General features: G+C 48.6%; 1 protein-coding gene across 5 annotated transcripts in view; it reads right to left on the bottom strand.

The window, feature by feature from the left end:
• The window catches only part of SPEG (striated muscle enriched protein kinase), a 122,043-nt gene that overhangs the window by 50,533 nt on the left and 43,719 nt on the right, over positions 1 to 27,791 (bottom strand). For 2 of the 5 annotated variants that reach the window (XM_033160062.1, XM_033160103.1), the window contains exons 2-9: positions 17,316 to 17,405; positions 14,962 to 15,304; positions 10,079 to 11,472; positions 7,659 to 7,802; positions 6,344 to 6,526; positions 2,442 to 2,650; positions 2,048 to 2,136; positions 1,228 to 1,403 (exon numbers count right to left, since the gene is read on the bottom strand). In XM_033160062.1, the coding sequence (XP_033015953.1) occupies positions 1,228 to 1,403; positions 2,048 to 2,136; positions 2,442 to 2,650; positions 6,344 to 6,526; positions 7,659 to 7,802; positions 10,079 to 11,472; positions 14,962 to 15,304; positions 17,316 to 17,405 (2,628 nt within the window). Of the gene's footprint in view, positions 1 to 1,227; positions 1,404 to 2,047; positions 2,137 to 2,441; positions 2,651 to 6,343; positions 6,527 to 7,658; positions 7,803 to 10,078; positions 11,473 to 14,961; positions 15,305 to 17,315; positions 17,406 to 20,027; positions 20,058 to 22,402; positions 22,443 to 25,502; positions 25,734 to 27,791 lie in introns of those variants that run through there. The other 3 variants (XM_033160084.1, XM_033160095.1, XM_033160073.1) reach the window with 3 other exon arrangements.

A 27,791-nucleotide genomic window follows, 5' to 3' on the forward strand; every position in this document is an offset into this window, starting at 1 on the left:
TCACTTTCCTTATTGGAAAGAGTCCTATCTTTGGGGGATGTAGAGACCTCCCAACCAACTATAATTGTGCAACCTGAATTTCCCAGTATGTGACTGAATCCCACCCAAAAATAGACTGGGAGCACCCCTAATCCCAGCATCAAAGGCTGATCTCAATCTCAGCATCATAAGCATCCACTATCCCAAAACGGAGCATCTCGTCTAGCTGGCCCCATTCCCTCCTTCCAGGGGTCCCCAGTTCTAAGGAGGCAAGTAATATTCCCAGGATTCTCTAATGAAAGTCATGAATAGTGACAGTCCAAAACATTTTGGTGCCTGAGGCAGGAAATCCAAATCTATTGATTAATTAATTTGTTGCTTTTAAACATTACTAAATAGCTGCTACCAGAGGTGGCACACCTCACCCTGCCCATGCCAGTTAAAATGAAAGAAAAACCAATATAAGCTTAAAGCACAGAATAATGGTTTAGCTTACTGTTGGTTTTAATTAGCATTGAATGTTTTCTAAGTACCTGTTTAACTGCCTTTTATTTATACTTTTAATGTTTTATTTATTGTTTTTTGTCAAACAGCTTTGTGGTTTATTACTATCAAGCTGTATATAGGTTTTGCTAAATGAAATAAATGAATAAACAGCCAAGTCCCCAGTTCCAATCTGCCTTTTGCCACACTAATCTGGAGGCCCTCAGCAAGCCACTATCTTCTTAACCTCAAGCCCACCTTGGCAACATGGGTATAATATAACTACCATACTTGTCTGCTGTAAGGATTTCAGAAATGCTTCAAACATTCAAAAAGTGTTAAAGATATCCTAAGTAGTATTTATGTTCAGGAACTCATGATACCTTCTTGCTTTCAGCTGAACCTCTCTCTTCCCCTTGCCCCATTTACCATAGTAGTCCACAGAAACCTTGTGCCTCTCGATAATCTGGAGCTCTAAATTTCTTAGACTCGTGATGAAAAAAGGGTAAAATTCAGTCAAGGGCCGTCATGAATTCTAGGGGCAGGAGACAGAGTTACAATACAACCAGAAACAAGCAACCATGGAGCCACAGGCTACTCGTGGGCAGAGGGTTGATAATAGGTCACAGGATGTTGGGGGGAGGAGTAGGAAGCATGCTTACATGAGTGAGTAAACCAAGGAAATAGGCATGCAAGCAGGATATTCTGGGGACACCCCATGGCAGGCAAGCATTAACCTTCATGCTCTGTGGCTTCCAAAGATACCTTGTACATCAAGCTTGGCCTCACACTGCTTGGTGCCATACTCATTGATGGCCTTGCAGGCATAATAGCCAGCATCAGTGCACTCCACCATGCGGATATGTAGGCAGAAAGATCCATCCTCCTCCTCCACAGCAGAAATGCGCCGCCCATACTTTATTGGATGCCTGTTCTTCAACCTAGAGGACAGAGGAGAGGGTCTGAGAGCCTGCAGTGCTTGCAACTCCATCCAACTTCACAAATTGCTTATTCTGTCATTTCATTTCATTTCATCTCACCATCCCTCCTCCAAAGCAGCATGCCTCAGGAAGAGGCTACATACTACATCTGGATGGTCGATTCTGCATTGGCATTCTCCCAACCTTGTTGCTACTACAAACATAGTTTTTGGTACAATATAGTCAAGGAAGTTCAAGCCATAAGAGATCCCATTTTTTGCACTTATATCCAAGCTTATCCGTCTCAGGTCTGATTCTTGACACATTCTGGAAGGTCCAAGACCTGCTTTCTTTTTGCCATCCCACCACTTACATTCAAAACAAACCATTATCAGGTTGGATGGGTCTTGTGGTCTTTGGAAATCAAAGACCAGCCTTGTCTGTTTAATATTTTGCCAGTCTACATATCACACAGTTTTGGAATACTGAAGGCCAGACAGGAAAAATAAAATAAACCCAACACTCTTCTTGATGTACACAAGTTCCCTGACTGGTTGCCTGAGAGAGATTCTTATTTTGCAAAACTGGGAAAGCTTCACCACCCATCTCATCCCAGAACAACATGGCTACTTGTGAAGTTATGCTGTATCATAAAACCCACTCACCAGTGCACAATAGGCTTTGGCTCTCCCTGTACCCGAATGCACAGGACCACATCCTGCCCCTCCAGTACTTCCTGGTCACTCAGTGTCACCTGCAAGAGAGGGCATCAGGATCATGCAAACTGCAAAGGGAGATGGGAAGCAAGTTCTCTTTAAGGCAGGGGGCAGGGGTAAGCAGAGTGCAGGGCAAGCTCTGCTAGGTGCAATACCTTCAATAGAATAAAAGCTGGGGTTTACTTTTTGCCACCAAATGTGTGAGCATGTCAAAAGCCCAGGGCCCCCAACCCCAATCCAAGGGAGTATTGGATTATAACATGGATCCTCATTCAAGTATGCAAAAGCCATAAGTTACTTTCCACTGCCATGCCCTCCTGCGCTAGTCTCACCACCTGCTCACCTCAAAGGATGGGGCAGCCTTGAAGTTGATGCCCACATGCACTGGGGGCGGACCAATCTCAGATCGGGGTTGCACTTTCATGACAGGGTGGTGCCGAGGGGTGCCAGACTCTGGGAACTCTTCCAAGGGGCTCAGGTACTCTTCATCTGATGTGACAGGGCTGCTGAGCTCGTGATGGGGTACCAATCGGCTGTGGGACTCTGCAGGAGCTAGACAGGCAGAACAGGGTTAGGGCATGGCTTATGCACAGCACATTGAAGCAACAAAGCTCTCCAGCTCAAGGGGGAAAGCAGCACCAGGACATAGCCGCCCACCTAGCAGCCAGGGCTCATATACAGGGATTATAATTGACGGTTTAGCCACAAGCACTGAGTAAATGATATAATCTAGCTTTCTGCATGATAGCCCAATGCACCTACAGTGTATTCTATGGGATGAGGTTTCCATTTGCTTTTTTAAAAATAGCACATGGAGAGGGGGCACATACAAAAAGTAATAACACAAATTGACCATTGGAATACATTGGTTCCTTCAAAATAGTAATAGAAATGCATTGCAGCAGGAAATGTTTGGTTGCTTATGCTATCTCTAGAGACCCTTACTGGGGCATTATGGCTACCAGCTTCCTAGCAGGCTCCATCCCATTCTGCTGATGTGGGATGTAACACATTGTCAACTCTTCCTACATGATTTTCATCATTCAAATGTTACTAGAGCAGCCCCAGATGGAAACTTGGGGAAGTGGCAAGCATATAATGTAACAGTGGCCCTGGCCCTGAAACAAAAACAATGGCCCTAAGGGTGTGCAATGGTTAGAGTGTTTTCATTCTTTGCTTTCCCCTGTTCCTTCTTATGTATGCAAGTTTCCAATTCCTGCCCCTACCTAAGCCAACTAACACCCCATTAGTTCTTTCCATCCTTCCTCTTGACTGTTCCACTATGCCCTATTTTGCAATTAGGACACTGCACTTAGCCTAGCATGAACATTGTTATCTCAAATAGACCTTTGCTGCTTCTGTGGCATGGAGCCTAGAGGCTGATTTAGAACAGAACCACACAATCAGAAACATCACATGGTATACAGCCCTCCTAGGCCTGTATCATTCAAAATGCAGTTGAAGGATCACATGTTTGAATGCTACCCGTTTAATTAAATTAACTATCTCTGTAAGTAGAAAAGTAAGAGAGACTAAGTCAGAACTCTCCTTCCTGAAATACTTTCCACAGACATGGAGGTTGTTTTGTTTTTTCTTTTAATGACAAACATGTGAACTTCCCTCCTCCTGCATTCTGAAGAGGTGGGACTGTACCATGTGACATTTCTGAATTATGTTTGTCTTCATAACTGAGGTAGTAAAATCCTTCTGCAAGGATTTTATCAATTCAGTTTTCTATGGAGTGGCTTGTATCCAAACTCACCCCCATATGACAACTATCAGTTCAAGAAAGAATGTTAGTTTTCAGATATTCAGCAGCCATGAAGCTCACCTTGGGCAAGTCATTATCTCTCAAGTCTTACCTACCCCAAAGGGTCATTGTGAGGACAAAAAAATATATATTATTATTTTTAAATGGGGGGACCATTATGCTTTCCTGAAATCCTTGGAGGAGGAGTGAGATTAAAGTGTATTAACATATAAATAAACATAGTAATGACCTACAATTCTTTGACTAGTTTTCATGCATGTGTGTATAATGGGGCCGTTTCAGAGAAACAGCTCTTTGTGTAAATCTGTCACGGCAAAGTCATCAGGTGAAAAGTTTGGCACCTCAAATATGCATATATGAATCTGCACAAACAACATCTCTATTAGTGTGTAGGTTACATAGTGCATTGTTTATAATAAATAAATGTAAATAATTTGATCATCTGGGTTGTGAAACCCTTCTTGCAGTTAGGCTCTAGTCTATATCCAATCCTCTTACCCAGAAAGAGGCAGAGTGAAGAAACAGAAACAACAAGTCATTTTCCCAATACTGCTTTAGAAGATATCAAATCCAACACTGCCTGTAACCCTGCCAAGTACCATGGGAATACAGGGAAGTCCACTGCTGATATATATCTATGTGATCTCCATCTGGTAAAGAAAAACTTTAAACAGTCACGAATCAGGCAGCTCCAGACATGGGCGCCACTACTCTTTTTCTTGTTGGCAGCATCATTCCTAGCTTGCTCTCCCTGAAAGGGGCCAAGGTGACATTAGTAGCTGGGACAACTACAACTTGTAGTGTATGCATTGTGAGGAGAGCAGGCCTTGTTGTGGGGTCAGTTAGTGGAAATAGTCTTGTGGCAATTTCTGAGGCAATGCTGCCCTTCAAGCTGAGTAGGGATGGGTGGGGTGTTTACAAGACAGGATAGGTTTCTTAGCCCTTTGCACAAAATAGGAGGAGGAGGCAGAGGTGTGTTCGATCCAGACCAAAGGGTGAGTCTTTCAAAGCCCTCCATTATGCTCTGCTGCAGGCAGGGAAAGATTATCCTGTGTGGATGGGAACAGCCTGCCTTGTACCGGTAGTTCCTTGCTTTCCCCTATCCCCAAAGACAAACACCTTAGTATGAGAGTCTCTCTCACTTCCAAGTTTCCGGACAACAAGGTAAGAGGCCCAGAGAGAATTTGAGGCTGGCTTCCCCTTCTGCAGCCCTATTGCTTTGGGAGATTATAGCCCAATAAATTCTCAGCCCCTCCAGGGGTACCCAAAGCAGAATCTCATTTCTTCCTACCTATAGGGCAGATGTGATGAAGTTGGGGTCCTCATCCCATCACACCATTCAGTTGTACAAACAAAGGGTTAATGGGGGCAAGAGACACTCTCCCTTCTCCGCTTCACCCACCTCTGTTCCCCTCAAAATGCCCACCTAGGAGTTGAAAAGTTGCGTTCCCTCTCTCTGCCTAGTTCCCATTTCCAAACCCACTAAAGCTGCAATCCTCTGCGCACTTACCTGGGTTTAAGTTCCATTGAACGCAGTGGGACTTACTTCCGAGTAAACATGCATAGGATTGCAGCGTAAGAACGCAGGAAACAAATGGCGCTCCCCTCCCAAGCCTGCAATCGGCGCGGCAAAGAGGACCCTACAGCCATTTCCCGAGAATGATCTCTCTCTCTCTCTCCCTCTCCCCGATTCTTTTCAAACGCAACGTCCGACACGGAGGAGACGAGTGGGCAAACGGATCCTCAACGGAGGCGCCAGAGCCCGGGCAGATTCCAGGAGCCTCTTCGGAACCGCCTTCCCTTCGAGCCACGGCCGAGGAAGGCATCGGCGCTCCAGACGCCGACCCCAGCCCCTCCAGGGCTCATATTTCACATCAACAGACGGAAGACCTCATTTGCATCCTTTCGGATACAGTAATTCATTTGCACGTGCCCAGAAACGCTTGCAAACTGCAGGCGCCGCTGACACGGGTTTCCCCGCGGAGTTTGTGGTCCGGAACACGGATCAGGAATTGGAGTCAGTCTGTCAGCCAGCTCCACCTCCCTCGCCGCCACCTCGTGGGGTTGGTGCTGAGAGTCCAGGCCGTCTCTCCCTTCTTCCCCACATTCAAGACTGCTGCTGGCTGTTTGTCAGCCTGGCTGGCCTAAACCAAGCCTTGTAGGGTAAAGGCAGCCTCATCTCTCTTTCAGCAGGAGCAGAGGCAGCAGCCGCAGGCACCACAAGGTTGACAGAAAAAGACCTAGCCTAGGATGCTAACTAAGCCCCAAGGCCTGAAACTGCTTCTCCCCAAACTTGGCCTGGGGAGGAATATGACTCTAAAAAACCTCCCTTGGCCTTCAGGGATTCGAATGGTCCTCTTTGAGCACTGCATTCAACACACACTAATAATAATAATAATAATAATAATAATAATAATAATAATAATAAATTATTTGTACCCTACCCATCTGGCTGGGTTTCCCCAGCCACTTACCTGGCCGCACAGTCAAGATGGCACTGCAGCAGGCCTCGCCCACTTCATTGGTGGCACAAACTGTGTAGAGGCCGGCATCAGCCGCACGGGCACTCCTGACCAGCAGGGTGTGGCGTTCTCCCTCTGCTTTGATAGGGCGAGTGGTACTGCTCCGAAAGGGGACGCCATCCTTTCGCCATGACACTGTGAGGAAGGGGCAAGTGGAAGTGGGTAGGAGATCAGAGCATGTGGGGACACCTCACTTCTGTACATACAGCACCTCCCCCCATACATGGCACTTCCCATTTTATCCAATAACTTCTGGAACTGTCTCCTTTTCAGAAGAGGGGTGAGGAACCTTTTGCAACCTGAGAGCCACATTCCCTTCTGAGCAACCTTCCAGAGGCCACATGACAGTGGTGAGCAGGGCGACAGCCAAACACAGGTGGAGCAACAAATGCATCTCCCCCACTTTGTACAGTAGGCTAGTTTCTACACACATTCACACTCCCCTCTCTGGCCTCCATCCGGATAAGAAGCATGATCAGAATTCAAGGACATATTTCAGCCAGGCAAAAACACTTGAAGAGGGTATGCAGCAGGGCCACTGAGGGTAATGGCCTGGGGTGGTGGTTATTTCTCCTGGGTTATTTCCCAGCCCTAATACAGGACTACAGTTTGGCGGCACCACAGGTGTTGCTGCTGGGAAATTGCATCATAGTAAAAATTATTAACTTTTGAAATAGAACATTCTGGTGCAGGGGTAAGGGTTGAATTATTTGCATGAAAGCAGAGCTGGTGGTGAAGCCCAAACACCTGGTAGGCGAAGGGAGGGAAAGTCTAGCAGGATTGTTGCCTGCCTATCCAAGGATTGCAGCTAAAAATAAAATAGCATTGCCCTTTGTTTTTCTTGCAACAAAAGCAAACAACCTTGTTAGGCCACCCCCCCCCCATTCTAGTCAATTGCAACATTACTTGCCAGTCATCACTGGTGGTAGCTGGGATTGCAACCATTTCTCTCCCCCAGCCTTGTGTTTTTCCTCCTAGTGTTGCCACCAGGGCCCCATGGCTCTGGACCATATTTAAAGCAGAATCCTTACTGATGTGAGCTAGGCAACATACACAAAACCAAATAAAACCAAACAATTATCCCTAGAGATCTGTGGAAATGAAGACACCTGTGTGATCCAAGAGACAACAGCAAAGGTAGAGTAAGATGGCCCCCATCCATCTCCTGGCCCCTCTCACTCTGACTTGCACTGGGCACCCCACAGGTTTGCCTATGCATGCTCATCATCACTCATCCCACACTCTTCCTGGTACTCCATGCACTTGCCTTCTGGGGAAGGGTTGCCTGTGATGATGCATTTGAACAGCACTTCTGTTCCAGCTATGACTGTTACATCCTGGATAGGGATCTCAAAGATGGGGGCTTCCAGTGGGTCCTCACCCGCTGAGATGTAGGAATCATCAGAAGATTCTGCACAGAGAGAGGGAGAAAGAGTAGCTGCAAAAGAGGTGGTGTGGAGGAGGGGAAAAGGCCCCCGACTTGCATGGATATAAGACTTTGCACTGCCTTCTGGGAAGGAATGTGTTTAAATCTTAGCTCTCTTTTTCACATGCACTGGTTCTGTTATGCCCCGAGAGAGTGAGAGCCCTTTTATGTGCTGATGATTAGTTTGCTGAAAATCCTTAATCTCCCCAAGTCTCTCTCTAGCACAGTGTGGATTCTTGATCTATTGCTACCTAGCTGAGTCCAAAGGATTAGAGGAGCCTCCTGAGTGGCACAGTTCACTCTGCCTTGACGCAGATAGCCACCTTCACAGGTCTCTAAGAATAACTAAATGAGCTTCATTTCACTTGTTTAGAGAGGGGGGGGAATTTAGAATCCTCATAAAGCTACTGTTACAGTTCAATGCATTCAAAGCTGACACTAGTCATAAATGTGTCTAAATTTATGATCACTTATTAAGTCAAGCTACCTGGGAAGGAAGTTGGAGGACTTCTTTTTCTGTCAGTAATTTGGTAGACCCAGTACAGCAGCTCCTTGGTACATACACTACTTCTGTGCATTCAAGATGTGTGCATTTCCTAGCCTCACTTTCAGTCTGTAAAAAGGGGATACTAAGGCCAGCCTACTTACCTTACAAGGGAGTAGCAAGAATGCACGAGGAATGTACCTAAATGCTAAGCAAATGAACAAAACCTGCACTAGTCCAAAGAGCAGGTATTTCCATTCTTGACTCGGAAGCACTGAAAATCCTGTCACAAAACCTGTGTTAGCCATTAGGAGACTACAGTTCTCTGTAACATACATATAACCACAGTGAACTGTGAGCCAATTAACTGTTTTACATCTTGCACCATGTCTTGTATCTGCCAGCTACTTGGAGGCCCTGATGAAGATGCCACACTCACTCGGCCGCCTCAGAAACTGGATCTCAAGTTCATGCTCCTCTTTCCAACTTCCATTGATCAGAGGCTGTCCCTTTGTTTTATGGAAAGGAACAAAAAGGACAGAGGGCCAAGGATAGTGAGGAGGGGCTTATCCACACTTAGCTTTTGCCCCACTTTTTCCAGGGACAGATCTGAACTTAAAAGCTCCATGTCCAACCATTTGTTTGTATTTACTCCAAAGCTTTCCCTGCAAAAACCTGCTCTTTCCCACACCCTATGCCAGGTGTGGAGACCCTTTGTGTGGGATGTGAAACACAAGAGCAGTCAAGTACAACATCCCTAGAGTGGACATAGAAGGGGATATCTGGCCCAGCCAGTCGGAACTTCCTGTTTCTCCTGGGCTGGGACAGACTTCCTCTACATGTGACTGGAGGTGGCCTCACCTGTGTTCAGGTAACAAAAGCAAAAAGGGCCAGACGCCATCTCTCTCTTTTGACTTCAATCTTCAAGCAAGCAACTTCTGCTTAGCTAAGATGTTCTTTTGGCCTCCAGCCAAGAGAGGACAAAGGTACTATCTCCCCTATGGGATAGTATCCAAGTGTGTGTAATTTTTACTAAGCTAATTCTGCCTTCTGGGATCCTTTTGTGATCAGATGTCTGTAAGTAAACTCTTTATACTTTTATAAGAACACTGTGTCGTGTCTTATCTTTTAGGGGGGATTAAGGGGAAAATACCAGGACAGTATTATTATAGAGGTTTTAGCAAACCTGAGCAAGCATCCGCTATGTGTGTTTAAAAGGGGAATGTAAACTCTGCTGATATTGTTGAACTTGTTAACACAAGTTGGAATAGGATATAATAAACAATATATCCTCTCCTGCATCCCTGAACATTCCAACACTTTGGTCCTCCAGATATTGCTGTACTACAATTCCCATCTTCCCCATGCTTGCTGGGGCTGATGGGAGTTGTAGTTCAGCAACATCTGGAGGTCCAAAGGATCCCCACACCTGCCCTATGCTAAGCTTTATGCACCAATGACTCTTTCAGGCAAGGCCTGGCTGAGATCACATCCCAGATGCTGATGATGGGGGCAGAAATGTGAGAAGCAGTCAGAACAGATAAGGGCAAGCCAAGACTGAGCACTTACCAACCCTCTTGAGGAGCTCATACAATCCCAGGCATGCATGATGCTCTGGCCTGAATCCCAAAGGTCTTGCCTACAGTGGAGGAAAGGACATTACAGGCCTCTCCATTTCTGTGGGAAGTTGGGTGGAGTTCTCCCCATGGCATACAGCGCAGCCTAGCTTGCTGCCTTCCTCCCCAAGGCGACAGCAGCACTTGCCCTGATTCCATACCTGATTCAGGCGACGTTCGCCGCGTCCGGCGCCCTTTGCCTCTGCTCCGAGTGCTCTTCCCTTCCTGAGGCTGCAATGCATTGTCCTTTTTCTCTGCCACTTTCCCAGTCTTTCTTTCCAACTCTCTGTTTGCACCGTGGGTCCCTGCCCTGCTTCTATCTGCTCCTGGCTCCGTCTTGGTGCAGGGCAGGGAATGTCCGTTCTGGCCAGATTCCCGTTTCCGGACATGTGATGTTGCACTTGGACCCTTGGGCTCATGGCTCCCTTTTGCCACGTTCACAGACCCTCCATCCATGCAGTCATTGCTCTCCGGATGCCCAGCCTGCAGGAGGTCTCTCCTTCCCAAGGGGGCCGCCAAAGTCAGCGGGCACTGCTCCACCTTCCTCCGCAGATCCTGCCCATTCAGCTCGCTTTCCTTCTGACCCCTGCTGGGCTCTGCTGCCTGCTCAACTGTGGCCGCGCTCCTCGCCAGAGGCTTTTGCACCCCCTTGGTCTCGTCTCTGGGCCCCACAAGGACCACGCTGGACAACACCAGCTGCTGCACGCCATGGGCATTCTCTGCCAGGGGCAAAGCCTTGAGGGGCTTGAGTTTCCGTGGTGGCGGGACCCTGGGAGCAGGCGGCTCGGTGGAGGAACGTGGCGACGGTGACCTGAAGAGCTCTTGCGACCGCCGCAGCTGCTGCTGAGACACGGTGCGCTTGATGCGGCCCAGCTCCTCTGTGAACTTGTGCTCCATGTCATGCACACGGCTGGAGAAGCGGCCGCGCTCATCCAAGGAGGCCGCCTTCTGGTGGAAGGCACGGCGCCGGAACGCCACGCCGCCCAGCTCAGAGCGGGTATCCTCTTGCAGGTCCTCGTGGGAGACAGCCGAGAGGAAGGGGCTGGCATCGTCAAAGCCAGGCTGGTCGAAAGAGCGCGTCTTGCGTAGCGGCAGCCACGTGTGGCCTGCAAAATGGTTCTCGTTCTGCTCCAGGCTTTTGCGCCGCTCCTCAAAGAACTTCAGCTTGTCAAAGATCTTGGAACCCGCCCGCGGCAGCTTGGGTGATGGGCGGAGGACGGAGACGCGGCTGGAGGCCTCGCTCAGTGGTGTCTGGGGCCGGGACTCTCCTGTGCAAGCCTGAGAGTAGCCAGATGACTTGGGGCGCTTCAGCTTCTCGTCCAGTTCCTCGGATGCCGTGTCTTGGAACTCGGGGGGCATCAGCAGCTTCCTGCGGGGAGCCACAGGTGGGGTGGGGCCACGGCCAGCCCCAGGCGGCTGGACGGGGCACTGCCCCGCTCGAGGGGACACTGGGCGCTGGAGAGGAGGCTTCTGTGCTGGTGGGTGGAGGGTATCTGTGCTGGTTTTACTGCTGCTGTTGGCATCATCCCTCCGGTACCCACCATGGGGGAGGTTGCTGCAGTTGGAAGGCAAGACATGGCATAGTTTGCTAAGGCAGGACAGCCTGAAAAACTCGAAGGGAGGTGAGTGGCAAGGGAGCAGGTGCCTATGCTGATGTCTTATTGATGTTCTGAATGCTGCTTTATGGAACTTTTGTTGATTTTATCCTTATATTTGCTGATTTTATCCTTTTGTTGATTTTATCCTCCTACTCCACCTTGCTACGTTTTTATGAAAGTGTGGATTATACATTCAAAAATAAATCAATATGGAGAACCAGTGCTATTTTTCTAGAAAAATAGGTGCTGGTACTCACCATGAAGTTGTTACAGTAAGTGCCTCACAACAAAAAGAGGTGCAGGTACTACATACCCCTGGGTACTCCCTGGAGAAAAAGCACATGGCCAACTCCTCCACCTGGGGTTTAAATTACCCATGGAAGAGAGAGATGGGGCAATGAGAAGGAGGAACAGTCGTGTACTTCTGTCCTTAGATGAAGATGTGTGTGCAAGTGTACAGAGGAGGGTTTGTGTGTCAGTTTTTGTCCTCTCCAGCAGTGTGTGGCTTGGCTTACTATCTGAATCTCCTCAAGCTGTTTGCCCCACCTACATCTTTCTGCACTTCCCCTGCTTTGTGCTGTGGCATGCTGTGGTCTGGACTGCATTGCGATGGGTCTTGCCTCATAAAAACTCAGGAATTTTTAAAATGTTTGATGTCTTACTGTGTTTTAATTTGTTGGAAGCTGCCCAGAGTGGCTGGGGGCAACCCAGTCAGATGGGTGGCATATGAATAAATCACCATATTTGATTCCAAGACTGGCCAGATGGGTGAACTGGGATTCTCCGCCAAAAGTCCAGGGAAAATACCCACTCTTCCTGGCAAGATCCAACTCTTGGTCTTATCTGCTGAATGAGCCATGCCAGATGCCGCACTAGGGCAAAGGAACAGATAGATGGGGGGGGGGGGAGGGAGTTCATCAGGCTGTGCATCAGTGGTAGATGAGCATAGGCTGGCCTGGCCTGAGGAAGCAGAGGAAGACAAGGGGAGTCCCTGGTGCAGCCAGAAATGCAACAGAAGGCAGAGGGTAGGAGAAAAGAGGGCTGCATCCTGTACACAGTCATGCTGTTTCCCACAGGTACAAACACTAACTCAGGTGTACATATGAACAGATACATACTTGGCACACACACACATTCATTCCAAGGCCAACTCAGTTCCTTACAACAAATGGGCATGCGTGTCCAGCTGCATGCACACACAGTGAGAATTATGCAAGTGTATACTTAGTCAGGTACCATAGCTGGAGGATGATAAGCGTGAGGATAAAGTTGGGAAAGCAAACTCAGGAGGAAAGAAGCGGGAGATGAGGGAGTCTCAAGTGACGTAACGTAGCTCTGCACCCACCCTCTCTCTCAAAGATCCTTACTACACTCACTGCCTCTGCAGTTAACATGGAGTGTGCTGCCATTTTCACAGCATGACAGGTTTCAGCTTTCGCTTTTAAGAAAAACCGCTGGTATCCAGTTTCCCATTATTACAAGAGCAAAATAATAAAAATGTGTGGGCAGTGCCTGCTAATGGCTCAGAAACTGAAATGGATCTATATATGGTATGAGGAAGAGATTTGGCACTCGATACAGCTTATCATCTCTCCCTGTTTGCCTCCCTGCATCGCTACATTTCTGGGATAAAAGTGGTTCTTAATGGGTTTTTTAAAAATATATATATGTATGTATGTGTGTTGAATTTAACAAAAGTCGCATTAGTGTAGCCAAAAGCACCACTACCAAAGAGATAATCACATCACCATCATTACATCATTTGTTGGGTTCTTAATTACCATTCCCTTAATCACCAGCAACCAGTCTCTCTTTCACGTCACGGAAGCTTTCTTTTAAAAATAGTAGCATTCCTTGCCAGATATCAGGGCTGGGGGACCTGTGGCCCTCCAGATGATGCTGGACTACAAATTCCATCATCTCTGAACATCAGGCTATGATGGATGGGGCTAACATAACTGAGGCAGTGCATAACAAATTACATATTATATTCTTTGGCTTCCTGACGAAAAGTTTCTCGTCCAACCCCCTGCAATGCAGGAATCCTGCCCACAGCCATCCCTGGGAGGTCTTGAGCCCCCAACCTTCTGGTTAACAATAAGATGCACTGACCTCAGGAACAGGTGAATATAAGAACATATGAAGACCCCAGCTGGGCCAGACCAATGGCCTAAATCTAGTCCAGCATTCTCTCTCCACAGTAGCCAGCTAGAGAGAAAAACTCTTTGTATCCACTTACTCTACACCATGCATAATTGTATTTTCCTGAATGATGCACTCCCTTTACTTTACTTTTCTAAACTAAAACCCCCAAACGCAGATGGTGGCATTGAAACCCTGCTATTTCTTCCCATTAATCTAGGCCTTTGGTGGGAACAGTATAGACCCCCTGTCTATATGACAATCACAACCTCCTGTGACTGTCTCCACCTTTATCTACACCAAGCCAGCCATGGGGGTCTCATCTCTGTGTGGGTGAAATCAAACATTCAGATGAAACGGCAATTTCCCATCCAATGGTCCTGTCCCGGTTTGGCTAATTTACATAAAGCGCAATGAAGCCTCAGTAGAGCACTTTTATGTCCCACTAATCTCAAAAGGATTCATTTTAAGCAGGTGCTTAATCTTCCCTTGAAGTAAATGGAACTCAGAAGTGCTTAATATTAGCTCAGTTCCACCCATAAGTTATAAATTTGGATTTGGGTTATCCAGGATTCAGAGGGCTTAAATGACTCGCTTTGGTCATGGCAATTTCTTTGCTATCCCATACCAGGACTGGTATTCCTTTTGAAACGAAAGGTGATATAGGCATTATTTTAACAACAATTTAAATAATCTTGCCGTGAGTCAGAAGAGTGAGTGCAGCCCACTGTGCTTGGGTTGTTGTTTTTTAAGTGCCACAATAGATGCCCCAATTAAATGGGCATCTCTCATGGTGCTGGAGGGCCCATTACTGATGACATTGGCTTTATGCGAAACAGGGTCAGCTCCAGGCCAAAGGAAGACAGTAAATCCTTGGGAGGGGAGGAGCTATGGAGACTCTGCTCTCTATGCTGATTGGGGAGTGGGAAGCCTGGGGCAGCAGCGGATACCTACCTATGCAGCCCATTGTCCTCATAGCAACATTTTAGGAGAGCGAAGGCAGGAGGCGATGGGGAGGGGGAAGATACTGCAGCAGAGGAAGCAGTAGGAGAGACGATGGCAAGATAGTGTGGGTGGCTTCAGAGGGTATAGAGAGTGCAGTGGGGGCTGTGGATGGAAGGTGCTATGACATCAGGGATTGGGACTGTGATGATGGGGCTCGGGAAAGTTTCGGTGGTGCCTCAGAATCAATGACTTAAGAGGTTGAGGGTTCAGCGAGGGATTATGACTGGAGAGTAGGGGGGAAGAGATGATCCCAGCATAATGGCCCTTGCACCCCACTCCACGGCCCCACAGCTACTTACACGTGCAAGGAGAGGGCACGACCCCGGTACAGGCTGAAGGCACTGCCGTAGGGGTCGCTCCCCAGAGACAGGCTGTCCTCGGACCCCGGGGCCACGCCAATCAGCTCCGCCCGTGATGCCCGCACCAGCGGCTCCACCCCCAGGTGCCGGGCCTCGGCAGGTGCTTGCCTTGGAATGCTGGGGTGCAGGTAGGGTCCCCTCACCGTGGGGCCAGCCTCTGGGTCCTTCTCCAATACCGTGGTCTGGCTCCCTGACCAGTTGGAGTGCTCATCTGTCTGGGACAGGCCTGGCACCGAGGTTGGAGTGGTCTTCATGGAGGCATCCACCAGCGTGTCCGACTCCCCTGCAAGGAAAGACAGACATGGACTGATTGAGGGGCTGGGAAGCCCCCCATCTCCCTTGCATCAGATCGGGGCCTGATAACCTGAGATTCTATCAATACTGTTTAATTTAGGAGGCTGTAAAGTATCAGTTTCTTGGAGCGTGCAGTGCCACTGCATATATCATGGGTTAGCGTCAGGTCATGTTCTTGAGGGCTAAGAATAATCATTTTTCTCTCAGCTGGGGACTCAGCTGGAAAGGACAAAGAAGAGGGGCGAAGAAGGAAAAGAAGACTAGGCCGGGTTGGTCACTTAATAACTCAACTCAGCCACCAAGATGATGTGTCCAGAGTGAAGGGAAACACAATTACGCAACACACAAGGTCAGGCATTTGCAGTGAAGGAAGGAGAGACGAACGATTTCTTATTTAAATGATATAAATGAATATTCATGTAGCTCTTTTAACATGCACAGTGCATTGCAGTCATTGGCTTGTTTATCCTGCTTTGCAAGGTACATCATTGTTCTCCCCACTTTTTTAGAGACCAGCTTGCACCAACACTACCTACCGAAGGAGGAGGAGCGATGGAAGGCCAGAACCGCACTGCTCTGTGCCAGGCACCAAAGACAAGCTCATTTGGGATAAAGTTGCCCAAACTGAAAATGGAAGCTTATGCCCTGTGTTGTTGTCCCTGGAACCACCTGAAAAGAGGCACTGGGGTGATCAAAACAATGGGAAACCTCCTTTGTGATTGAAAACTGGGACCTGTTTTTTTGTTCAGTAAAAAGTATGTGAGAGAATAGGACTGCAATTTTTTAAAAGAGACACTTCGAGAGGAAAGAATGATTTAAACTAAAAAGAGACTGTGGAAAGACAAACAGGTGGCTAAAAGTTGCCTAATGAAAAACTGAGGTTGGAAAGCCAAAGAAGGTTGCTAACAGTGAGAAGCGTACGGGGAATAATCTCATACATTTACTCAAAAGAATGAATGGAAACTATTCACCTGCTTAGGTGGGTGCTCTCAGGGAAATAAACCTGACTCCCCACACTGCTGAATTCTGAGAATCCAGCTTGCTCCTATCTGCATAAACATGTGCACAGCTCCATCCTGAGTTCTGTTTCTTTGTCACCCGGGAGCGTGACTGGCTTTTTTATACAGTATAATGTTATGCAGAACGATATATAAAGGTAAAGGGACCCCTGACCATTAGGTCCAGTCGTGTCCGACTCTGGGGTTGTGGCACTCATCTCGCGTTACTGGACGAGGGAGCCGGCGTACAGCGCCCATCGACACTTACCGTAAACCCTGCTCATTAAAGATTCCAAGTGTTGTTCAATTCAGAATACAACCCCCATTAAGCACAATTTGCTACCTGGGATGATCAACCAAGGGCTCTATCTCCCCCTGCCCCATTTGCCTACTCATTTTGTGGAAGGTGTATGAGCACTGTCCAAAGTGACCTTGTACTTGAAGGCACCTAGCATGAGGAGGCTATAGTTAAATGCTGCGATTTTTCAGTTTTATTTCTGTGGAATCTAATTACCTTTATGCTTTGCTGAGTCCTCCTCTGATATAAAGTTGCCCTGTTTATTAAATTAATGTTCTGCGTCGGTTAATATGTGCCCTTCTTCCAGGAAAAGGTGATGTCAGGTTGGCTATGTCTCCGGGGAGCAGTAATTCACATGCTCCAATGGTAGCTGCCTTCAAAAAGGAACCCTGAAGAGTGAGTTGGCCAATGATCCAAAAAAGCAGGACACTCAGGGACAGAAGAAGACCCTGCTCATAGGATTCATGGTGGACAAATCACGGAAGGGGGGGCTATTTGTGTTGGCATGGTATATGTGACATACCACTCTTGCCTCAGAAAGGGCCAGGCAGCAGGGAGGCCACAGTCTCAGGATTGTGAGGGGATTTGGGGACAGAATTGCTGGGGCACCATCAGCAATGTCTTCGGTTTGAAATATAGTTTCATGCTCATTCTGCTCAGAATGCTTGCCAAACTTCTCCATTCACCTGCCTGCTTCTCCTCACCTGTCGGGGAGCTATAGGTGGTCTCATCCTGGAGCTGGCTGCGTTGGGTCACCTGTGTGCTGCTGGCATCATCTTCTCCCGTCTCCGAGTCTGAAGCAAGAGAAAGGACAAGGTGAGGGGAGGACCCTGATCGACAGGTCAGTCCACACCTTTGCCTTGGGTGCTTGTACCCATCCACCAAAACTGTATGGCAGAGTCACAAACAGATCCCGCAAGACTCAGAAGTCCCAAGTAAGATCTTGAAAATTCAGCTCTCAGTAAAGGGGTGGCTGGATTGTGACAAATTTGACTCCTTTATTGGTGTTATGAAGAGAAGGTACAATATAAAAATTGAATTACATAAAATAATTACTCATTATTGGAAATAATTGTCTATATTTTTGGTGATGCAGATTCTTTTTTCATAAGTGTTTACTAAAGTATGGGGGGCACAGAGGAAAAACATACAAAATGGTGTCAGATGCGCTGCTCCAGCAGAGATGCTCTTGAACCACCACCAAGGCCCAGTTTTAGAGAATCCTGGAGCAGGGCTCTGTTATGCTCACAGTTTTATTATTGTAGCATTGGAAAAGCATTAAACAATATTTGTTTTAGGGTTGTGTTTGTGGCATTCTAGGTCATATTATACATTAGTATGGTTTTATTTTGGGCTAAGGCTTATCACGGAACATTTTGAATGCTCTGAATGTAATGAAAGACATGATGGCTGGTCATTAAATACAATGAAATGAATCTGATTCTAAGAAGCATTTTCTTTGTGGAGTTTCCATTTTCTTTCAGGGCTCCCTTAATCTGAAATATGCCCAACAGCAATGGCCTGGAGTCTACCATACTCAGGGAAAGGCATCAAATGGCAAACTGTGTTGACTCAGCCATGTGCAAGAACATATGCAGAATATCCAGGGCCCTGCACAACCAGTGGCATCCTTGCAGTGCAGGTTTCAACTCTCAATAATTTGCCACCCTCTCAGGATCTAGATACTCAGGGCTGCCTGGAGGAAAACTAATACCAAAGCTGCAAGTAAGCTAGCCTGGAAGGCCCATTCCTTCTCCCTTGAAAAGAGCCCTAGGGAGGAGGTGATTTGTATCTCTATGATTCCACCTCTGAGGAATTCCAGAACTTTGTCTGCTAGGTAAACAAGGGCCCTGAACATTGGAAGAGGCAAGTGTAACAGGTGGGAATGTCCCTGGCAGGGAAAGGGTTAAGCACTCCCTTTCTTCTTGCATTTCCTTAGATGCAAATTACTGCCTCAGAAGCCACACTTTGCAGAGGAAAATGGGCTTTCATGGCAAAACTTCATATTATAGATATATTTTCTCTTTAAAAAAATGAAAGTCAGGCTGCAATCTGGATCAGAAGACCTGCGGGTGGGAAGGAGGTGCTTCCCCCACCCCCAGCCATTTTCCTGCTTATAATTGCCTTTCCCCTCCCCCTGCTGCTTTCCTCTCCACAGGGAGAAAGATATGGAAGGGGGGGCTATATCTTCTTCCCTGCAGGTGGAAAGAGTAGTTTAAAGGGAACTAATTTGAGTGGGAAAACATGCTATTGGGAATACCTTAAGCCTTCCCAAGCCACCATTACTTTATGCCCAATTACAGCCTCCTGAAATCGCCGTGTGTGTGTGTGTGTGTGTGTGTGTGTGTGAAAAAGTTACATGTCACTACATATTAGCATGTAGGTTATCATTCTGCCCACCCCACCCCACCCCCACCCCGGTTGAATAGCAACCTCAGAGAGATTCAATGGAAGCATGACAGATTGCTCCCAAGTACAGCCTGGATTGCACATCCCCAAAGAAGGACTGGATAAAAATATACATAAATTAGTAAGTCTTTGGAGTCAAATACTGAGAGCCCAGGAGTCTGCCCCTCTTGGGCATGGTGGCTCCTCCATAAAAAAGGAAAGGAAAGGAAAGGAAAGGAAAGGAAAGGAAAGGAAAGGAAAGGAAAGGAAAGGAAAGGAAAGGAAAGAGAGAGAGAGAGAGAGAGAGAGAAACTCATTTTTCTGGCAGCTGCAGCTCTCCGTAGGAGCCTTTACCCCACAGCTAAGAAAACCACAGGGAGAGTCGTGAGTGATGCTTGACAGATCAGTGTGGCAGCAAATCGACTGTCAGGTTGAAGAAATGCCAACAACACAGCCATGCCAGGTGAACGGAAGTCAAACCAAAAAAGTGAGACTTTGAGAGCCCTGCTCCTTTTGGGGGAGGACTTGAAGAGCTGGTGCGTGTGTGAGATTTATTTTATTTTTATTTTAGCAGAATAATAGCTGGAAGGGAATGTGTCAAGCTGCTCCCACAACTGTACCTCCTCAAAGTCTGCTTTCAGTTAAAAAGAGAGAATGTTGGGGGCAGGAGGGGGATCCATGTACCGCGTTGCATGTCCAGCTCCATGGGAAATCGAGTCAGCCCATAATAGCAAGATTCACATGGAGAGACAGAGAGAACCTTCCGTCATGTACTAGTAGTGCAGGGAAGGGCTGTCGGCAGTGTGGGAAGGGAAGATGCTCAGGCAAGTCATACAGAGAAGCAAAAGGATGCCCAATAAATTCTGCTAGAATAGGATGAGCCCCGCAAAGTAAGAGAGCAGTAGCAGCAGCACCAGCAGCAGGATGAAGACGGAGGCATGGAGAGAACCAGGAGGGTAGGCTGGGAGGGGGTGTGGGATGAGGCGCAGCTTGGGAAGAGAAAAGCATGAGGCAGCACAATTTCCTACCGTAACTTTGCTTTCTGCAGGAGCGGAAAACTTCGCTTCCATAGGGGCAGCAAGAAAGAGAGACACACGTCAACAAAGCGTTACCGCCCAAATCAGCCCAGGCCCTCAAATATTCCAACACGTGATGGAAGGGGGGGATTTATAGCCTCTGGCCCATGAAACCCATTGAAATTTGGGAGAGTGCATGTGCAGGAAAAGTGGACAAGAAGGCAAGGCATACGGACATAACCTAAATGGTAGAAGGTGCCGTCATGCCATTGAAACTCATAAGGACCTGCCTGGGGAGTGAAATCTAGCAGGAAAGCTCATTCAATGAAAACTAAATTAAAAACTTGGGCTGGGGTGGGTGGGGTTGCAACAGCCATCTCTCTAATAATCCCCACATGTTTCAAGACCCGGGTTCAAAACACCCAGCATCAGTAGTATTTCTCCACTCCCCCAAGCCACGACCCTCTCATTCCCTTTGCCCCAAGCTGCAGCCTCCACCTATAAGTCACAGCAACCGAAGTGTCAGCTGATCAAAGGAAGCATTGCTGGGTGGCAACAAAAGCCCCCTATTATGTGACTATATAGAGCTTAACTTGCAGGATCAGATCAAGATCCACCTACCCCAGCATTTACAGTTTCCAAATGGTAAAGGTAAAGGGACCCCTGACCATTAGGTCCAGTCGCGGACGACTCTGGGGTTGCGGTGCTCATCTCGCATTACTGGCCGAGGGAGCCGGCGTACAGCTTCCAGGTCATGTGGCCAACATAACTAAGTCGCTTCTGGCGAACCAGAGCTGCGCACGGAAATGCCGTTTACCTTTCCGCTGGAGCGGTACCTATTTATCTACTTGCACTTTGATGTGCTTTCGAACTGTTAGGTTGGCTCTGTGGTTTAACCCACAGCGCCACCCGCGTAGCTAACTACAAATCCCTCCCTTCCAACACCCACCCACAGCAAGATCACAATCAGGACATTAACCTGAGGGCCAACCTCTGTATTTTGTCCCTAGCATCTGGTAATACACTGCCTCTGAACAAGCACATTTTATTTTTAATGGCAACGGATAGGCCTACCCTCTCTGAATTTATCAAATGCATCTTAAAGCCACCTAAGCTATGGACCAGGGAATTCTATATGGACATCATCGTGTCTGTCCTAAATGTATTACCAATGGGTGGCATCAAGTTTTGGAATGAGGAGGGACAGAGAATACACACACACACACACACACACACACACACACTGTACATGTATATAGTGATTCATTATACTTTGTTCATAATGTTACAATTCTGAGTTCTATGCAACAAAACAAAACAAAACAAAAAACAACTTTAACCAGAACATGGAACTCAGTGCGGGAGTTTGGATGATTAATGTCCAGCTTACACAGCAAAATATGAATGAGGAATTTTCTCACAGATACAGCCCCTATTTGCCTGACCTGCGATTAAGACCAGTAAGCCTTCACACTATCATAGTTTCCTACTTTGTCCAAGCTGGGAAACTACAGTTTCCAGCTTCAGAACAATGCAGGCGATTAAACCAACTTCAAACTATGGTTTAATATCCTGACTTGTTCCAAAGCTGGTAACCATTGTTTCCTGGTTTGGAAAAAATAGGAAACAATGCTATAAGTAGAGAGCTTGTTTGCTCAAACATAAAGGGAGGAGCCAAGAGGCTGCGTGTGTGAGCAAGAGATAGCATTCAGCTGAGACAGGGTAATCCAATTGTCATAAATGTGATTCTGCACAAAGCAATTCGAACCCTCTGAAATAAGTGTCTTTTGGTCCTTCCTTATATAAAACACACACAACATGCCACCACATCACAGTGCACAGCTTCCCTTTGGATCTCCCCTTTTGGCAATGTTGCCTCATTATTCTGAAAAGGGCAGGGCTTCTATCCCTTGTAGAGATCTGAGACAGGTCAACTTTGCGAAGGTGTAGTTTATCCCATCACTGCAACCTTGTAGGAGAAACTATACATATAAAATGTCACTTGTTAACGGAACAGAAGCCTTTGCCCTTGTAGAATATGTATGGCTCCCAAGGTCTACAAACTGAGCTCTAACTTCTACCAGCTAAGCTCATCGCACCCCCGCAATCTACCTCCCAAAGTGGGTGCAGGAGGAGGTTGCTATGGACAGGCGTAGGGAATCTTTGGCCTGCCAGATGCAGCTGAACTACAACTCCCATCAGCCCTAGGCCATTGATAATGGGAGTTGTAGTTCAGCACATCTGTAGGGCCAAAGGTTCCCCACACCTGGGGTAGGATAGTCATACCCCCCTCAACCCCAGCTAGACTCTTTTTCTATTTGCCTGTTCTCTCCCCCCCCCCACCAGCCCCCAACATGGCAGGAAGGGGCAGAAGTAATACAACGCACCATGCGTGAAGCGCCCAAAACGCCGCGAGTGGCCACCTTTCTGCAAAGGAAAAAGAAAAGGAAAAAGCATTACCTCTGACTGAGATGGAGAGAGGGAGATAGTGGAAATATGGTGATGGGGCAGTGCTCACGGGATATAGTCATCAGTCACCACAGAGACCAGAACCCCAGCAGGAGGCCAGGGAAAGGCTTCAGGGGAAAGGCTTCCACCTATTTCTGAACTTGCCACCAGGGCAAAAAGTATATCAGACCCCTACTGTACCATCTACACCAAGCCTTGCAAGGCATGGGATCCACCAGAGCCAAGCACAATGGTCACATCCACACCATACAATTAGTGTGCATGGCTTCTGGGAACTGTAGTTTGATCAGGGTACTGGGAACTGTAGCACTCTGAGAGGTAGACTGCAGCTTTCAGGAGTCTCTGGAGGAAGCAATGTACATTAAGCATGTGGCATGCGTGCGACCCAAGATCATGTGCTGCCAGCTCCACCAAAAGTAGGGAAAAGTCAGAAGGACAGGAGCCTGAGTGCTTGTGGTGATCCAGGCAGATACGAAGAAGAAGAGGCTGACTTTCTGTCCCTTTCTTGTGAGGAAATCCTCAGAGAGATTGCCTCCCACCGAAAGATAAGCATTCCACTGTTTAAATTCTCATCTTGCTGCCCTCTGGTGAACCCTGAACAGCTGCGAGTCTGCAACATTTGGTGAGTCCCCTTAGAAGAGGCACATCTTGTGCATTTCATCACAGATAAAGATCCAGTCAAGTTGCCTCAAATGCGCAGGCACAGCAACCTAACAGTAACAGGCTGAAGTGCTGCCACTGGTAATGGCTTTCCCCTCTGCTCACTCTCTCGTCTCCATCATGCTCTTCTATGTGGTTCCGAGCAGCAATCAAGACTTACGGGATCCACATGGGAAATAATTCCTGGCACATGCATCCAGCTACAACTGGCTTCCTAGGTGACGGGTTGCCCAAGGACAGGCCAATCATGCCATCCATCAGGGAAGGACAGCTCTCTGAATTCAGGACCAGTGAAACAGATGCACTTGTGTGTGTGTGTGTGTGTGTGTGTAAGCTGATATGCACGCACGCACACATACACACACACAGCCTCTGATGCACAAAGTCGCCCACTCCTCACTCCCAGATTTCCTGCTGTCCCATCTCCCAGAAAATTTGCTCTACCAGCTAGATTTCCACAATGCTAATAGTGAGGTGAAACACCTTGTGCAGGAATAAATGGAGGTGACAGGATCATTCTGTGATAAGTAAGAGATGTAGTGATGCAGGGTGCTGGCACAAGAGAGAGGGTGATGTACACACCCACTCCACCCAGTTTGGCCTTTTCTCTTTTGTACTGGACATCATTGAGGAGGGAGGTATCAGAGGCATAAATTCCAGCCAGAAGAAACAAATGCTTCCAACAGCAACTGATCCAGGTGGATTTGTATTCCAGCCAAGCCAGCTTGCCCAAACAAGACTGGCGCTGGCGGGCAGCCCATGTGCCAGGCCAGAAAGATGTATGAATAGATTAGCTATGCTGTTGGTGGATAATTCCCCCATTAAGAAAACGGAAATGCAATAAAAGGGCAGTAATGGGTACCTGGCTGGCATCCCCCCTATCAGGCACATGGCAATGGGCAAGCCCTGGCTTCAGGATCACATACCCAGCAGCTTCCTACTGTGGCACGTTGGGCAAAGAGGCATCTGGGCAGGCAAAGTGCACCCCTGTTCCACGGCCAATAGCACAAGCAGCCCAGAATTTAAGGTGGCCCCCTTGCCAGACATCCTGCTCAATGTGAGTTGCACTAGGATGGTAGGAAAAAGGGCAAATGGCATTTGGACAAAGAGGTAAGTACCAAGCAAGAAAGGTGTTGCAGCTGGAGGCTGCCAGGAGGCAAATCCCTTCTTAGCAATGGGGATTTGTTGCCTTGGCAATGAATGGGGATACAATAGCCTTGACTAGGGTCTACGGACTAACCAGACTCCAGCCTTCTTTGCCAGCCAGGGTCCTTCTTTCTCTGCCGCTCTCCATTCTTAACTGCATATAGGAGGAGAGGGGGAGATGTTTATGATGGTTGTATGCTGCCCTCTCCACCATGTGTGTCAATCTGTTTTCTGCCTGCCTGGTTTGGGATGCAACAGCTCTCTGCTCTGCAGAGGTGAGAGACTGGCATCCCCGTCCTCAGGTCTAGAAAGCTCATCTCCCCCTCAGGCTGCCAAGGCCGCAGGCCTCTGTAGAAACAGAGGAGGAGAGCCTTGAGCCATCTGATCAAAGATCAAGCATCCTGTTTCCAAGGATGCCCAGACAGATGCTTCTGGACAGCTCATCTGGTGCCCTTGCTTCCCAGTCCCTCCCTCGCAGAGAGGGAAGTTGGTGGGACATCCTGACTGGAAGATCAGCGCTGGAGGAGTAGGGTGGGGGTGGGGTGGAAAAGTGGTGGGGTACGTTATTACTGGAGCAGGCAGTGGTGGGGTGATGACATGCCCTAGCTATGCCTGCTGTGAATGATTCCCTCCCCCCTATTAGTTGAACCGGGGAGCCCCCCCCACTTTCGATCATCCCTGCTTGGAGGCCCCCGAGTGACGTCCAGGCCACGAGGAGCTGCGCTCCTGCCAGGTGCTGACGCGCAGTGCCGGATCATGACGCAGAGGCGCTCAGCCTCCGTGGCCACCGGGCTTGGGGCTGGAGAGTAAAAAGAACAACGACCCCCAAAGATCCATCGCCTCGGGCATCTTACGGGAAGAAGAGGCACGGCTCTTCTAATCGCCCCCCCCCCCATCCCATCCCGGGCATTTCTTAAAAGTCCCACACAGCACCTTGCTCATCATCACCTGGAGCCCAGGGGCTTGGAAGGTGAGGGCAGAGGACCACCGATCTACAAACACCACCCTGGCGTGGCCAACCCCACCCCGACAACAAGGTGGCACACATCCCGAGACCAGCGGTGGGGAATCCTACTCCGGGAAAGCCGGGTGGGGCTCCGCGAGGGGTGCGCGTCCTCAGTTTCCCCTCCGGCGCCCACAACGCCCTGATGATGCCTGCTGCCGGGCACCCCGTCCCTTCCCTCCCCACCGTCCCACGCCCGGACCCGTTACCTGGAGACGCTTCTTCACCCAGATCTTCTTCATGTCCGCCCCTCCGTCGCCCCCTGGGCGCCCTCCACCCCACCCCACCCCCCGGCGGTCAGCGCGATGCGGCGGGGCCGGCCTCGGAGCGCAGGGGCGGCAGGGGCAGAAGGAGCATCCCACCGCGGGAAGCGGGAGCCGGCCTCTCTCCGCTCGTTGCCTCGCCTGCGCTGGCAGAGCTGCCAGCCAGCCCCGAGCCTCGCCCGCCGCCCGAGACAATGACAGCGCAGGCGGGGAGGTGGGGGGGGGGCTGGGAGGAAGGAGGGGCCGGAGGGAGGGAGGGGTTGGGGGGAGGAGCTGGGGGGAGAGAAATGAGAGGGGGTGGCCCCCACCCCGCAGAAGGGTTGCCTGGCGGCGGCGGGGGGCAGCTTACCCCTCCCAGAGCCACCCTCGACAGCGCCCATCAATACACGGTTGCCATGGAGGGCCTGGAGGTAGGCGAGAGGTTTCTGCCCATCTCGGAAGATGGCAAGGTGGCCTCGTGGGAAGGATCCAGGCAGGGACGGGCGAAAGGGCGCCGCAGTGCCAAGCCAAGGCTCGGCAGCGGGATGTGGGTCCCGTACAGTGGACATCGGCACTGCCGCTGGCACTGCCCCAGTGCTTCCCGGCTGCATCCCACGAGCGCCCTGAGGAAAGCCCCTTGCAGAGGGAGGCGTCTCTCGACAGGAGTTTCCCATGGTACCTGAAGAGAACCTCCATGTCCAAAGGCAGCATACCCCCAGTGAGGAAGAGGGAGGGGGCGAGGGACTCAGGGACAGGTAACAAGGAAAGGCTGTTGCCTTGTTCCTGCCCTGCTTGAGAGCTTCCCACAGACATCCAGATAACCAGTGTTAAAAGCAGGGTGCTGGACCAGATGCAGTTTTCCTCTGTTCTACAAGGCAGTTCTTGTTTCCTCCTGTCTGAAGTTGTGAGGTTCAACATCTCCCCTCCCCATTCATGGATAAAATCTACCAGTACACAGCATGACATTCACATGCAAACACAGTACACTTCCCACTACCCTGAGCAGGACTACGCTTCCCCACTTTGTGGGTGGGTGTATTAAGAGTTTTGCTCTAGGTGCAGCACAGAACAACACAGAAAAAGCAAAACTCCTGCTCAATTTAGGTTAAGTGGGAAAGACCAGAAAGGTGTGCTTGTGTGCACTGCACACACACACACACACACACACACACAATACTTATGGGTAGAAGGGCTAAAGCAGGTTGTGGGCAAGGGTTGCTTTTCCTTGGTGGAGGGGTCATCAGTTGGAGCCCTCATGAGCCAGAGTGTTTGGGAATATCTACTCCAGAATCAAGAAAACACCCTTCTCAATTTTCACAATGGCTACCTCAAACTAAAATGCCCAATCCTGTGCAGGTTTATGCAGAAGTAAACCCCACAAGGTTTGATACATAGAACTACAAATTTGTTCTTTGACATCTGGAAGGGGTAAGAGAAACCTTCTTTCCTCCAAGGTATGCAACAAGGGGAGAAAGCAAGTACATTTATCAAATAAAATACTGACCCTTTAACAATCCAGGAAAGATAAGAAGGAAACGAATAGGAAGATTGCATCTATGATGGAGTGGAAGAGCAACAGTTTCAGAAGACATGGGGTGGGGAGCACATAAAATGGGGCTGGGGGCTGTACACAGCCCCTTGCCTTTAGTTTGCCATTGTGTGGGTTAGAGGCTAACTGTAAGATGGCAGCTAATATAAGGCTACCAGCTTCACAAACAGTGCCTCTGTGGGATGTGAACCACGGGAGCAGTCAAGTACAACATCCCTAGAGTGGATATAGAATGAGGTGTCTGGTCCAGCCAGTCGGAACTTCCTGTTTCTCCTGGGCTGGGACAGACTTCCTCTGCATGTGATTGGAGGTGGGTGTGGCCTCACCTGTGCAGGTAAAACAAAAGCACAGGGGCTGGACACCATCTCTCTCTTTTGACTTCGCTCTTCAAGCAAGTAACATCTGTTTAGCTAAAGATGCTCTCTTGGCCAAGAGAGGACAAAAGGAGCTATCTCCCCTATGGAATAGTCTCGAACAAGTATGTTACTTTTTCTAAGCTAAAGTCTGCCTTCTGGGATCCTATTGTGAACAGGATGTCTGTAAGTAAACTTTTTATACCTTAAGACTGTGTCGTGTCTTATCTTTTAGGAGGGAATTAAAAGGGGGAAATACCAGGACAATATTATTATAGAGGTTCTAGCGAACCTGACCACGCATCCGCTGTGTAAGTTTAAAAGGGAATGTTACTCTGCTAAATTATGAAACTT

This window comes from Lacerta agilis, chromosome 1 (assembly GCF_009819535.1).
Source record: "Lacerta agilis isolate rLacAgi1 chromosome 1, rLacAgi1.pri, whole genome shotgun sequence".
NCBI lineage: Eukaryota > Metazoa > Chordata > Lepidosauria > Squamata > Lacertidae > Lacerta > Lacerta agilis.